At 45.3% G+C, this 14,799-nt stretch overlaps 1 protein-coding gene across 6 annotated transcripts; it reads left to right on the forward strand.

Moving 5' to 3' along the window:
- The first annotated feature begins 7,945 nt into the window (after positions 1 to 7,945).
- On the forward strand, positions 7,946 to 14,096 carry LOC133895571 (protein HESO1-like). Of its 6 annotated transcripts, XM_062335995.1 has the most exons (11): positions 7,946 to 8,278; positions 8,531 to 8,562; positions 9,508 to 9,693; positions 10,348 to 10,527; positions 11,954 to 12,138; positions 12,244 to 12,339; positions 12,504 to 12,549; positions 12,661 to 12,767; positions 12,968 to 13,069; positions 13,146 to 13,229; positions 13,794 to 14,096. In XM_062335995.1, the coding sequence occupies exons 1-11, from the start codon at positions 8,211 to 8,213 to the stop codon at positions 13,959 to 13,961; spliced, it is 1,254 nt and encodes a 417-aa protein (XP_062191979.1). In that variant the 5' UTR covers positions 7,946 to 8,210; the 3' UTR covers positions 13,962 to 14,096. The 6 variants fall into 6 exon arrangements, with proteins under 6 accessions (XP_062191979.1, XP_062191976.1, XP_062191974.1 ...); XM_062335992.1 differs by having other exon boundaries at positions 7,953 to 8,278; positions 9,309 to 9,693; positions 13,146 to 14,096; XM_062335990.1 differs by having other exon boundaries at positions 7,953 to 8,278; positions 13,146 to 14,096.
- Positions 14,097 to 14,799: the final 703 nt, after the last annotated feature.

Below are 14,799 nucleotides of genomic sequence, written 5' to 3' on the forward strand. Positions count from 1 at the left end.
TAGGAAGATGTAAAAGAGGGAATTCAAAGAGATGCTCGTGTGAACGAGCAGAAAGTCTAACATTGCCCCGCAGTTGAGATGGGAGCTTGCTGAACGTTGAGACTGTAGCGAAACTCTTGGAAGACCGAAATGGGCAGCCTTTTGGTGAAGATGTCGGTGTACTAAGAGGACGTCGGGACATGCATAACACGGACATCACTGAGGCCGACGCGTTCACGAACAAAGTGTAGGTCAATCTCCACATGCTTGGTACACTGATGCTAGACCGGGTTGCTGGAGAGATAGACCGCGCTGACGTTGTCACAATAAACAACAGTGGCATGTTAAAGTGGACTGTGGAGTTCCATGAGCAACTGGCGCAACCAACAAGCCTCCACAGCACCATTGGCGACAGCGCGGTACTCAGCCTCAGCGCTGGATCGGGATATTGTATTCTGCCGTTTGGACGACCAAGAGATAAGATTGTCTCCGAGGAAGACCGCATAGCCAGATGTGGACTTCCGAGTGTCAGGGCAACCAACCCAATCAACATCGGTGTAGACAGTCAAAACAGTGGTGGAGGTGCAGTGAAGAGCAAGACCATAATCAAGAGTCCCCTGAAGGTATCTCAGAATGTGTTCCACCAGATTAAGATGAGGCTCACGAGGGTCATGCATGAATAAGCAGACCTGTTGTACGGCATAAGCGATATCTGGACGAGTAAAGGTCAAATATTACAGAGCACCTGCCAGACTGCGGTAGTGAGTCGGGTCATCCACGAGAGCACCATCACTGGAGAGCTTGGCATGTGTGTCGACTGGGTGTTGCAGGGCTTACATGCTGACATCCTTGTCCGCTCCAAGATATCTAGGATATATTGTCACTGTGAGAGAAAAAGAGCACCATCACAACGATTAACCGTAATCCCCAAAAAATGATGAAGAGGTCTGAGGTCCTTCATCGCAAATTCCTACTAAAGAGTCTCAATAGTGTGACGAAGAAGACTCAGAGATGAAGTTATCAAGACAATATCTTCGACATATAGGAGCAGGTAGATAGTATCTGAACCACACCAAAAAATGAATAAGGATGTGTCAGACTTGGCCTCCACAAAACCAAGAGACAGGAGGTGGGATGCAAATCGACTATACCATGCTCGAGGTGCCTGCTTGAGTCTATAGAGTGACTTGTTCAATCGACACACATCATCAGGCCAAGCAAGGTCAACAAAACCAGAGGGCTGCGCACAGTAGACTGTCTCAGAAAGCGTTCCATATAGGAAAGCATTCTTCACGTCGAGCTGATGAATTGGCCAGGCACGAGAGAGAGCCAATGTGAGAACTGTGCGGACAGTAGCGGGCTTGATGATAGGACTGAAAGTTTTATCAAAGTAAATGCCGGGACGTTGGGTGAAACCACAAAGAAACCAACGAGCCTTGTAGAGATCAAGAGAACCATCCAACCGAAACTTGTGATGAAAGACCCATTTTCCGGTGAAAATATTTGCACCTTGAGGTCGAGGAATGAGATCCCAAGTGTTGTTTGCCTGGAGAGCCTTAAATTCTTCAGTCATAACAGCGCGCCAATTAGGATCCAACAGAGTGTCGCGGTACGTCTTAGGAATTGGTGAGAGGGTGGAGGCATGAAGTTTCATGCGATTAACCGAGAAACGAAACCCGGTCTTGCCGCGAGTGACCATCTGGTGCTGGTTGGTCACCGGTGGAATGGAGATAGCAACTTTCTTGCCGGTTCGACTGGCAGCAACCCGAGTCATGGGGGTAGCCGAACCAGAAAGAGGGATCGCGAGACATGGCGCCTGGGAAATAGTCACGATCGCCTGAGTATGCGTGGACACCTGTAGCTCGTTCGACACAGGCGCTAGGGGTGGATCAACGCCACCAGCTGGGCTGACATCCTGGGGCGTGGCAGCGATCGGCCCAACCCGAGCTGGGCTGGTGCAAGCGTCCACTGGATGGGTTGGAGGAATGTGAGTTTGGCCAGCCAGGGGGGGAACTAGGTGGGCGACCAGGCCATGACCTGCTAGCAATAACCTGCGGCCAGAGGCCGGCAGGGGCAGCAGGAGAAAGGCCCGCCTCGCCTGATACAGTAGTAGAAGCGCCCCCTGGTGTAGTGCCAACCTGTGGTGGGAAACCAGCAGGGGAAGCAACACCGTGGGAGGGACCTCCGAGTGTATCTGCACGGTTAGTATAGAAGGTAGGCAAAATAGTGTTGAGCTCGGTCAAGAAATCAAAGTCGGATGAAGGTGGGGAAGACACCTCGGAGAAGGGAAAAGATGACTCATCAAACACGATGGGACGTGAGATGATGATACGATTGGAAGAAAGGTCGAGACATCTGTATCCTTTGCGATCCGAGAGATAGCCGAGAAAATCGCAGAGGATAGACTGAGGTGACAGTTTATGGGGAGTAGTGACGGAGAGGTTGGGGTAACACTTGCACCCGAAGACACGTAAATGAGCGTATGTGGGCTGGACACCATGTAAAGCGAAATAGGGTGTAGAAAAATAGAGTGTCTTTGTGGGGTGGCGATTGATGAGATAGGTGGCGGTGTTTCGTGCTTCTACCCAATAGGAGGGAGGCATGCTAGCTTGAAAGAGAAGGGAGCGAACAATATTGTTGATAGAACGAATGATGCGCTCAGCCTTACCATTTTGTGGGGAGGTGTAGGGGCATGAGAGACGCAGTTGGACACCAGTAGTGAGGAAGAAGGAACGAGCAAAGGAGTTATCGAATTCCGGGCCATTGTCACATTGGACACTCTTAATGGTGCAGCCAAATTGCATAGAGATATAGGAGAAAAAATGCGACAAAGTAGAGAAAGTGTCAGATTTTAGTCGTAAAGGAAACGTCCAAAGAAAATGAGAGCAATCGTCAAGAATGACTAAGTAATACTTATAACCGGAGATACTGGCAACATGAGAAGTCCAAAGCTCATAATGTATTAAATCAAAATTCCGAACGGCTCTAGAGTTGGAGCTAGGAAACGGAAGACGCATATGGCGACCAAGTTGACATGCATGACAAAGGGATTCTGATTTAGTACATGAGATGCCTGTAACGGGGGTGAGCTTGGAGAGGGCCTCATGACCAAGATGACCCAAACACCGATGCCAGACAGTAGAGGAAGGAGTGCTAGCGAGGAGTGCATGCGAAGGAGGCGACGATGCAAACATGGAGTAGAGCTGGCCCAAGCTATTGCACTTGATGATCATGTTCTTGGTTTGTAGATTCTTTACAGAGAGGCCATAGGGGTCAAATTCAGCAGAACTATTATTGTCAGTAGTGAATTGACGGACATAAATGAGATTTTTCATAATATGCGGAGAGACAAGAACGTGACATAAATGAATAGGACGTTGAGAGGTAGAAAAAGAAGTAGAACCAACAACCATGACGAGAAGGAGAGACCTGTTGCCAACGATGATGTTAGTTGGAGTAGAGGGGGTGGGTAGGGAGGAAACTTGAAGATTACCGTTGGTAGAAGACATGTGCGCAGATGCTCCCGAATCCATGTACCATGAACCGCTTAGAGGTGGGGTGATGGTCATGGTATTGAATGAGTTGGCGAGCTCATGCTGGTCCTAGAAGCCATAGGCGCCAGTGTTGAGGGCAGGCACCATGGGCCTAGCCGATTGTTGCTAAAGAGGGCCCGAGAATGGCACTGACTGTTGGGGAAAGCCAGTGAAGAAAACCTACTGCTGTCTGGTGGGCGGATACGACCCAGCTTGGCCTCACGGACGGGGCCCAAGCAGACCAGCAAAGAGCGGCACCGGACTGGGCCACATCTGGATGCTTCCGGTCCATAGATTATATAGAGAAGGTCAAGACTGGGTTGGGCTTCCAGGGGGAGAGCCTCCCAAACGGGAGTTGCTAGGGGTGGAATTGGAGCCGGTGACCCCATTGTCGCGACATCGATCACGCCGGCAGTTACGACGAGAATTTGAGCCTCCACCGCCGAAGATGTACCAGCCGCTACTGGTGGAGTTGGACTGGGTGTCGGGGTTGCTGGGCGAACCACCGCCTGTGTCGTGGCCGAACGAGGAGCCCTGGTGGTTGGCTCCAGGTTGGCCGAGCTTGGAGCCCGAACCAGTGCCGGCAATGAAAGCTGTAGAAGGCGCTCCAGGCTTGCTCTGCATGGTGATTTCTTCGAGAAGAAGATTCGAGTGCACGTCGATGAAGGTGGTAAAGGGCCGCTGGCACTTGAGGATTGAGGCCAAATGAGAGAACCTCTCATTTAAGCCGTGAAGAACGGAGAGCACGAGTGTTCGATCGGCGACCGGTTCACCCAAATCAGTGAGATCGCCGGCCATTGCTTTGAGCCGGCGGCAGTAGTCCACCACAGAGAGATCCCCTTGGACAAAGTTTTGAAACTCGACGTCGAGGATGAGAGCGCGTGTCTCCTGGTTACCGAGAAACTGCTGCTCAAGACGAAGCCACACCACCCTAGCAGTGACGTTGAGGACCATTATGATCTCAAGAAGTTCGGGAGAAACCATGGTGTAGATCCACGAGTTCACGTTGTAGTCCATGCGGCGCCACTCCTCATCGTCCAGAACGTCGTCGGAGAGGACATGGTTAGAAAGAGCGTACTTGCTGAGGTTGTTAAGGAAGAGGCCACGCCAGTAGCTATAGTTGGAGCTGGTGTTGAGGATGATGGGGACCATTGCACGAAAGTTTTGCACGACGATGGCCTATGAGTGCAGGGCCACCGAGGAGTTGGTGAGCTCGAGGGCACGGGCGGCTGCGGCCTCAACATCAAGGTAATGTTGCTCCTCCAAGCGTGCGGCCTCGGTGTGCGCGTCCTCAGCGCGGCGCTCGGCCTCGACGCGACGTGCGGCCTAGTCGATCCCATGTGTGTTCTCTGTCTTGTTCATGTCTGTACACTGGTCAAGCGCGCAAGTCAGTGAAAGTTTACAAAAGGCCATCATTATTTTATGTTTCTAGTTTTACACTAAGTCTTTTCCTTATTCTTATGGTTGTTTCAAGTGATTACTCGAGGGCCAATATTTCTAATCATTTGTCTAGTTGAGTTTTCAGATATCAATAAATATTCAATCAATAAGTCTTGAAGGTGGTCTACACGCCTACAAATCAAGATTGCACCTACTCATGCTAACTCTATTCCATCGATAAGGAAATAGTGATAATATCATGTTAGATAGGCAAAATATCAGCAATATTTCATTGCAACCATCAGACAAAAGCATACCAAAAAGCCTACTACTCGACTAAGGAGAAAGCTTCGGTGATATCCATTTACAAGAACACCACTTGAAATTCCCCTCAAGGGATTTTATGGTCCTGGAAACCTCGTCATGATAGGAACCTTCAAGCACATCATAATCATCCCGGTGGTAAGCTGAGTTCACTCGGTGGAAGCTAAGAATTCGATCAGGGTTGGTAACTCTTGGTACTCATGGTACGGCTTTGAAGGTTATGCCCAATAGAATTGATCTTTCTTTCACCCAAGGAACAGCCTCTTATTCTAGTAGCTCCCAAATGTCATCACCGAATGTGTGGAGGGAAATCGGTATCAATACATTGTTCTCGGCTGGATCATCAATTTGTTCGCTAACCTTCAGGAAAAATGCGTGAGACTCGACCAGGAGCAATCGAGAACCAATCAGACAAGGTTGCCAGATCTCAAACTCGAGCATCGATTGTTCCAATGTCACCATAGCTCCCGATGGATCTCCTAAAGCCACTTCATCCAAAAAATCCAAAATATGCCACCAAAACTTGCCACTAGAGATCTGAAACCACTGTGGTGGTCCATTGATAAGATAAACATGCACTCCTTTCATCATCTGAAGATGAAAGTACGACATCCTTAAAACAATGATGATGCATAATTTTTCATCCTTCCGCACTATGAACCCCTCCAAGTACCCAGAACACATCATGAGAAAGCGATGGGAGATTACAGAACCATCCAATCATCGGGTTAATTACCCTACCTTTGATCTGACGCCCTCGCTCGATGACGATCAAGAGTTCGTTCGAGGCCCCAATCATCTGCTAGCTGTCACTGACTAAACCTTGAAAACAAAGGTAAAACTGCTTCACTTCCCAGGCAATGGACCTCCACCAAGCCATCCTCATGCACGAACGGTCTCTTCAGGATCCAAGGAGCAAATTCCGCCGTCCTACGCACTCCATGTCATGAGATGCAGATATAATGAAAGAAGGCAAAATCTTCTGGATGCCGCAATTTGTTGGAGATAGTGTCGAGCACCCCCAAAGGCAAAGTCGTCCAATCGGGAGTTTTTGCCATAAGATCCAAAGTGAAAGATGAAGTCTTTGAGTAGAATGTAAACAGTGGTGGATGAATTCGAATGGCGAGACTGCAGAGGAGGCAACGAGGCTAAGACAATGATAGTGAAGTTCTCCCCTCAGATAATTAAATAGGCCTTGCCTCAAGATGAGACCAAGATGAGACTTGGAAATTGTTTCCGCTTCGGATAAAAAATATGGCACTTCGATCGGCGTGAAAAGTGGTATGATGGTGCTGTGCAAATCTCTGCATACCCGTTTGATAGAATTTAATGCGAATATACCTATTGTTTCAAATTTTGGAAGATTTTTTAACTCTACTCAGAGAATGATGTCGAGAAGTCGATATTACTAGCCCTTATTTAGTCTCGAGTGCGGATAACAGCAGGGCACTCGACTTAAAAGTGTTTCCACTCGATACTTAGAACAAAGTTTCTTCTTATTCGATTCTTTTGATTGTGAGTTCAATCTACCTTACTCAACTAGGCTTGGACTTGGCGGTACTCAAGTAGTTGCTTGTAGAAATCCTCTCTACTGAGTTGAGTTAGGGGGCTACTGTCGAATATCTAACTATAAGGTATATACTCATAAGAAGTATACCATATACGGACGTAGTATGCCGTAAGCATACTTAACAACTCTGGATATTATGGAACCGAATCCGCGGTATCTGATACGCCCGAAATCTAAAAGGTGTATACTATGAAGGTCTCGATTGCTTACCCATCTCGATAAGACTAGTATTCAGGACAAATCTATCTACTTAGACGACAAGAAAAATAACTCTCTATCAACTACGACTGGATATGAGATGGTACATCACTCTTATATAAAGAGGGGGACCCAGACCCCCGAAAGATACTCTCTTTCTCTCGGCGATTGGAGGTAGGTATCAAGACCTTAGCGTAGGAGAAACTCGGCGACTTTAGCCCTAGGTTAGACTAGATCCGATCTACTCCTTGTAATAGTTTAGCCATATTACCTGTACTCGAGTGAATACATACACATAATCATTCATACAGGACATATGATATTACTCCAACCGGAAACCTAAACCTGTATACATTACGTGTGGCTCGATTCATGTTCGATCTTTGATCCACGAAGGTAACCCGTTATTTTTGAACACATTGTAAGAAGCAAATCCTTGATAGACGCACCTCAAACATTAGGCGGCCTTTGCTTTATATAGGCTGATGCCGGACGATGAGCAGTATCTACCGGCAATAGCATTTGAATTTACAGGTAGATTGTGAATCAGCAATCGGTTACAACAGACTGAGATACGCTGGTTACAAAGTAGATCAAACAAATAAACTGATCATAACAGATCAAACTTTTTTAGATAAAGAAATACTTTTACATAAGGCATGCACTCAACCATGAGAGTGTTGTATTGGCCATGTGGCCTTCTTCTTTTCAGGGACAGGTTTTGAAGGTTTGAAATTTTATGTGGGTATACATAGTATTATACTGTTGTTGTTCCATCGAAGATGTTAAATGTTCTTCGTCTTCGAAATCCAGTTAACCATGGTGATGTACTGATTATTCTGCCAATGTGGCAAGTATACCAGCGAGGCAAGGCAAATAGGCAGCTCCGAGATGAATATGTCCTACTATACTAATTGGCGGGCATCAGAACGCCTTCCCGCGCGCGCGGTGGATTGGCAAAAACCGAGGCAGCCCCGTTTGCTTACCCACCAACTGATGGTCACGCTCCAAGGTGGAGAAGAAGGCGCCGCTCTCCAAGGTGGTCACGCTCAGCAAGGCCCTCAAGTCTGTGTCGGAGAGGCAGGCCTTTTTCCTGCCTCCGTTGCAGCGGCGGGGTCCACTCGTCAGAGACTTGTGCATAAGGCCGCGAGTACCCTCGCCCAACCGCCGTGCCGTTGTTGCAGATCCCGACGGCCGCCGCCAGCCGGCGCTCTTAGTCCGACTCCATGGCTGCCGCTTCGCCCCCCGCCCCGCTCGAAGCCGGGCCCTCCTCTCCCCGAGACCACCTCCCCAGGTTCGTTCTTCGCCTCGTCCCTTCTCTCTCTTTCCCCTTTTTTCTTACTGTTTTGTTGCTTTTCCCTCTCTTTGGCGGAATTGGAGCTGCGGAGGCAAGATTCTAGTCGGGTGTTTGTTTGTAGCTTCATATTAGATTATATGCGAAAAAATTGTATTTTGCTGCGATATGCTTTCCTCTGCGAGGAATCGCTGTGATGGCGCTGCTTTCTGTATCATGGTGAAGATGAAAAATTTCTGCTTTTCACTGCAGGCCCAGCGTGGCAATCTCATGGGATTCCGAAGGTATCTATCCATCTATCTGCTTACCCCGTCTGCTCCCGATTCTACACCTGTTTTGCTTCCCCACTCTTGCTGCTCCCCAGTGACCAATATATGAGTAGTTGAGTAGAACAAAGTAGATAGAACATGCATTGTTAACGCGGTTATGTCCATTCCTCTTCTAACGAGGGGAAAAAAAGAACCTTCCTTTCACCACTCTTTCATTTTCCCTTGTGAAATCTCAACAAGCTTATGAAGCCTCGATTCTGTCCAGTATTGGTCTTGATCTCTCAATTTCCTATTGGATGGTCGAGTACAACCAAACATTGTGTTCTATCGTTTGCATCAGGAAAGTGGATCCAATTTCGCGCAAGTGTATCTCGTTACGTTTCTTGGGAGTAGTAGTAGGTTCATTCTGTAGAGCCACTTGTTTAGTGTCGCTTCTGCTGCTTTGAGTATTACAAATTGAGCTTCTTTTGTTTTGAAAGAGCACAAATATGTCATCTCTCTGAGCATGCAAAAGGCCAAACTGTTGGGAAGATATTTCTTACCGTGCTTGCCAAACTGTTGGGAAGATATAATCATGTGAGATCTTGTTTTGTTGATTTAATTGCAAAGAATACAATGGTACAATTGGATCGCAAATGAGATAAACGGTTTAGGAGATGATATCATTTAAAGCATGCTAACAAAAAAATGTATTTACCCAACAAGAATATGCCACATCAGCAGGGATAAAACTCACCTAGAATATGGATGGCTTTGTCCAGCAGCTTTTTGCGGATAGGCTCGTCCAGCATCAGAAGAATATTGTATCTAGATGGCCATCCCATCTAGCTTGCCCTCCAACCAAACACCTCAAAAAATTAGATGGCCATTTTCCATCCAGGGATATCCCTCCAACCAAACACACCCTTATATACATGTTGTAAATGATATTACTTGATCTAAATTTTGGATTACATCTAGCACTACACAGCCATGCAGAAAGGTGTGAGATGGAGTCAGAGGCATTAATCATTGATCCGGCTCTGCTTCCAACTCTAGAGGGTTTACTTCAGGAAATGTATGCATCATTGCGACCAGAGCCAGTGAACTATGAGCACCGACATCTTATGGTCGACGTCTTCAACAAAATTGCTGAACAAATTTTTGGTAAGAGATCTTTTGTGTGCCATCAGGGGGTGAAGGACTTGTATTCTCATAATGTGCTCTTGCGATCATTGTTAACGATGATGCCTGGTCTCTATTTAAATTTAAAATTTTGTAGACATATATACGATTTGAAATTACCACATTCATGAATGGTTGCAGAACGCCTATTATCTTGTAAGCCATAGGCACATGTGCAATCAGGCATGCTATTGAGTCACGCACCAATAATATCTCATTCTTTTAAACACATGACAGTTTAGATAACTTTGCGACAGCAGAATAGGGTTTCGCCATACACCTCATTTATGGATATCGCACGAGCTTAGTGTACTAGAAAAATATTTATGCTTCAAATGGCAGAAAAACATTTAAAGCAAATTTTGTATTCTACATGATAGCGCATCAAGAAACAAGAAAGTGCATTCTGGAATCTGAACTTGGTTTAATTTATGGCCTGTTACGGTTCGGGGAATTTGTTGGAACATGGGTTAGTTTGTGTTAAATTCCAGCCAAAGCACACCTCTTTTCTGTGTCCAGCATGTGTTGTGCCAAATTGCATATCTACCACCTTTACAAGGAAGTCTTTTCTTTCCATCAGAATATTTCAGATTTGCATGATGATGTGACCTGTTCCCGGTTGGTGCTTCCTTTCAGGTAAAAAGAATGGGCTTCCAGTTGTGGAAGCATTTGGATCATTCACAATGGATCTATTTACTCCTAAAAGTGACCTTGACCTCTCTGTCAACTTTAATACTGATACCAAGGATCAGTTTCCTCGCAAGGACAAGATTTCTGCTATTAGGAGGCTTGCAAAAGTTCTACATTCTCATCAGAGTAATTATTGTTCATAGCATTTGTTTGTCCTTTAACCTTTAAATGCACACCAGATTTTGTTAGATATTCATTTTTAATCTGTTACCTGAATTACTTGCACAATTAAGGATTGGAAATAATAGATTTGGACAAGGGAATGTGTCAGAACTAATACGTACAAGTAATCTTGAAGTGACCATAAAAGTTCATCTAAGGAAACATAACTGCAGCAGTAGTAATTAGAGAAGCTGGTCGTGCAGTTTAGTGGAAACTGATCTGCTACCTAGCTGGCTAGCTCGCACCAACATGTGCAGTAATACGAGTATATGACACAATACAGATAATGTGAAACGGTTTTTCGAAAGTTCTGACACAGTGATGCCATCATGTGAGTATTGAAACTGTTTTGAAGGAAGATTTAAAGGTGTAATGCGTATGCTTTATTCACCTCAGATTGGCTTCTACATTGAGTTCAATATTTACTCCGGCAAAATCCATTAATTCAGATTCACCCTTACAAAAACTAGCATGTTACTATATTATTTGGACAGTTGTACATCACCCTTACAAAAACTAGCATGTTACTATATTATTTGGACAGTTGTACAATACCCTATAGAGGTGATTTGCACTAATCTTTCCCTGAAATATTTTGTTGTTGTTGTGAGTTGTGAAATCACTGTAATCGCATAAAATTGGGATGACCACCTCAGCTTGGCAGCAGCAGCTGTGTATTACTGTATTATTTGGACAGTTGTACAATAGGATTCTTCTGCGACAAGGTTGTGGAATAGGATCGATATGGGAGGGGTGTAGTGGAGGGAAAAAGTGAGGCTAATGTATCCAGCATTTTTTTTCATTCTGATACATGTTAGATGCCAGCAAATTTTCCATTCCTGTACTTGTTGGAAATGTGACAAGGCGCTTAGCAGAAGCATTTCAGTGCCAACGTTAGTGTGCTATGTGCAGGAACAGTAACCACGTGCGTGAACAGTAGCCGCGTCACTGTAACACGAGATCAGTGAGGTTAGGATAGATTAGTTAGTATATCTATTGGTATGTTTGAGGGGCTGCCGAGCCGAGTTGGTTCCTGAGGGCAGCCCCCAGGGGAGCAATCTAGGTTCGATCCCTAGTGCTCCCACCCGGAGGCGCTCCTCAGTTCCTTTGTGGCTGGGGGTGTGGGCCTCCTTTGTGAAAAAAAAAATCTATTGGTATGTTAGGATTCGAATTGATTTGTTTAGATATAAATTTGGTAGGAGATAAGTTAGGAATTGGATTGAATTATGACTCCTTAGAGATAAGTTTAGAAGGTGATAAGTTAGGAATTGGAACCGACACCGCTCGGCTATCTTCTTGGCGGATGTTTATCCCCCTAATTATCCTAGGATCACAACATAGTGCGTTGTCTTTTCCTTGTCTTATATATCTCTTATATTGCCTATTTCAGGAAGTGGTCGTTGTTATGGTGTTTCACCTATTGTAACTGCTAGAGTACCTGTACTGAAGGTTATTGATCAGGGAACTGGTGTAGAGTGTGATATTTCAGTAGAAAACAAAGATGGCATGTCAAGATCAATGATATTTACATGTATTTCATCAATTGATGATAGATTTCGGATACTGTGTTATCTGGTATTAGATTCTTTGTCTTGATATCTTGGTTTTGATGGAGATGCTAACTGACATGAAACTCCCCATATAATTGATATGACAACAACCATAATGTTTATTTTGCAGATGAAGTTCTGGGCCAAGGCACATGATGTTAATAGCCCCAAAGACCGAACAATGAGCTCGATGGCAATTATTTCTTTAGTTGCTTTCCATTTACAGGTAAACTTACTTTTTTACTTTTAGTAGTGGCACTGTTCATATGGAATTTTTCATTATAGATTTGTGGCTTGAATGTATATGAGAGTTGTTAGTAGTAGCACTCTTTTATATTTGAACAACGAGAGAAATGCATGCACTTATTAATTGTACAATGTGGATTGCAGACCCGGCATCCTCCAATATTACCTGCATTTTCTGCCATATTGAAAGGTACTCCCTTAATTTGAGCACATGTCATTCTCCTTGCTACTGCATTTTCTGGGATCATCCTGCTCTCATCTGGCTATAGATACTAGTAAGATAGTTTCTATCCTCTTGCAGACGGTTCAGATTTTGCAAGTATTGAGAGGAGTGTCTCGCTGTTCGAGGGTTTTGGGAGCAGAAATAAAGAATCTATTGCTGAACTTTTTGCATCACTAATGAGTAAAGTGAGTTGTTTAAAGTTCACCTTCTATTTATGTTTGTTGCATATCAATATTTCATGTTTGGACCCATAGGCATATGCTTTGATGTTTTTGGATTTAACTATTGCACTCTTTTTGGGTATAATTCAATCTCCTCATGGGCCCATCTTAAGTTGTAGCTCATTCTGCTCATTTACATGTACTCTTGGCTTTCTCTCACGCAGCTAGTCTCAGTGGAGGGTTTATGGGAGCAAGGGCTCTGTGCCAGCAATTTTGAAGGATTATGGATCTCGAAGACCTGGGAAAGAGGTGTCAGTAACTTGAGTGTAAGTCTCCTATGAATCTGGATTTAACTTTACACTGGATGCTGCAGAACGTTGTTTACCCCAACAATTCATGCAGGTCGAGGACTTCTTGGACCAGTCTCAGAATTTCGCCAGATCCGTGGGGAAGGAGGAGATGCAGAAAATCTGTGAATACCTAAGGGTTACTGTTTCTAATTTGAGCAAGTTCTTTATGGGTAAAATTGATGCGCCCAAGCTGAAGGCCCTTTTGTTTGGGCCCCTTAACCAGGATAAGCCAATCACTAACGTCAACCAAAAAATTGCTAAAGGGAAGGACGTTAATCGGAATAAGACAAGCACTAACCCTAGGCAGAAAAATGATAAGAGGAAGAACCTTGATCAGGATAAGCCAGTCACTTGTCCCGTTGAGAAAGATGCTAAGAAGAAAAGCATCTTGGGACCTGACTCGGGAAACAGTCATGTGCAACAGAAGAGAGTGAAGCCTACTGCACACACTGTCCCGGCTGCTTATATTCCTGTTTCTAGTTCACGGCCTCCTACTGTTTTTATCCCTCAGATGCATCGGCCAGTTGTTGCCACCCAACCAAGTACTCAGTTTGCTCATATGCCTCAGCATCTGATTACCTCTTCAGGGCATGCTTATGAGTTGTCACGACCACGTTTGCATTCAGTTTATCATCCTCATCAGGGATTGGTAGGCCTACCACAGGGTAATTTCATTCATTTAAATCCTGTTCAACTGCAGCACCAAGGCCAGGTTATCAATGGCTTTCCTCCAGCAGCCCAGCATCCAGTGATCAATGGCTTTCACCCTCACCCGTACGGTATCAATGGTGCTCAGCAGATGCAGCTTAACGATGATAGGTTTGTTCAGAGAACACCATATGGATTTGGTCCGAGTTTATGGAGATGACAGTTGCAGTTTTAGATTGTTGTGTACCTGGGTGCGGTTCTATTTGATGTGTTTGTAAAATGAAAATGTAAGGTGAGAAAGGAAACTGCGACATCATTTGATTTGATGTGTTGTCAATTCTATTTGCTTTGTCAATTCGACTTGGTCTGCTCTGATGGACCAGGAGTGCTGAACCTCTGTTGTTGCCTGTCACGACATTATCATTGTAAGACAGTGGCATCACCAAGCGCATGCACAGCTCGGATGTGCTAGGAGTGCTGATTGGAAGGAAGAACCCTGTGCTCTGTTGTCGACTATAAGAAACTGCTGCAAGCGAAACCGGTCGCTCGCTCCTTTCTCGGCGCCCATGGTAATCGGAAGGAAACGGCATTCATCTCACGTAGCCCAAACCGTGAGGCATTCAGCGGCCGCATCACCAACTTGCTGTTGGAGCGATAGCATGCGAGCTTTCCAAACGAAAGAGACTGCTCGGCTTCCCTTGCACCGTTGTTTGCAGATAGATGCAGGAGAGAACTATTTTCCCGGCCAAAAACATACATGAGCAATGCATAGAAAATAAAACACGCGCGCGCGCGCGCACACACACACACACACACACACACACACACACACAGAGAGAGAGAGAGAGTTGCATAAGCCCGTCAGGCCGGCCCGGGTGTGTTTCCTTTTCCACAGTAGAGGAAGGAGAAAGGTTAAAAGGGTGCGGTGTAAGTAGTCAATCCATCATGTACGCAATGCAAATGTAAACCTGCAATGTGATAATATAATGCTCCCAATAGGTACATAATCCTGGAAAAAAGAAGTTGCTTTCAGTAAATTCGAGATGAAATCCTGTGTT

Source organism: Phragmites australis, chromosome 16, assembly GCF_958298935.1.
Source record: "Phragmites australis chromosome 16, lpPhrAust1.1, whole genome shotgun sequence".
NCBI lineage: Eukaryota > Viridiplantae > Streptophyta > Magnoliopsida > Poales > Poaceae > Phragmites > Phragmites australis.

Bases quoted from the DNA above. Each gene is read 5' to 3' on its own strand.
- LOC133895571 (XM_062335990.1), top strand. From the start codon at position 8,211: ATGGCTGCCGCTTCGCCCCCCGCCCCGCTCGAAGCCGGGCCCTCCTCT. The intron at 8,279-8,530 runs GTTCGTTCTTCG...TTTTCACTGCAG, and splicing joins CCCCGAGACCACCTCCCCAG to GCCCAGCGTGGCAATCTCAT. The intron at 12,550-12,660 runs GTACTCCCTTAA...ATCCTCTTGCAG, and splicing joins ATTTTCTGCCATATTGAAAG to ACGGTTCAGATTTTGCAAGT.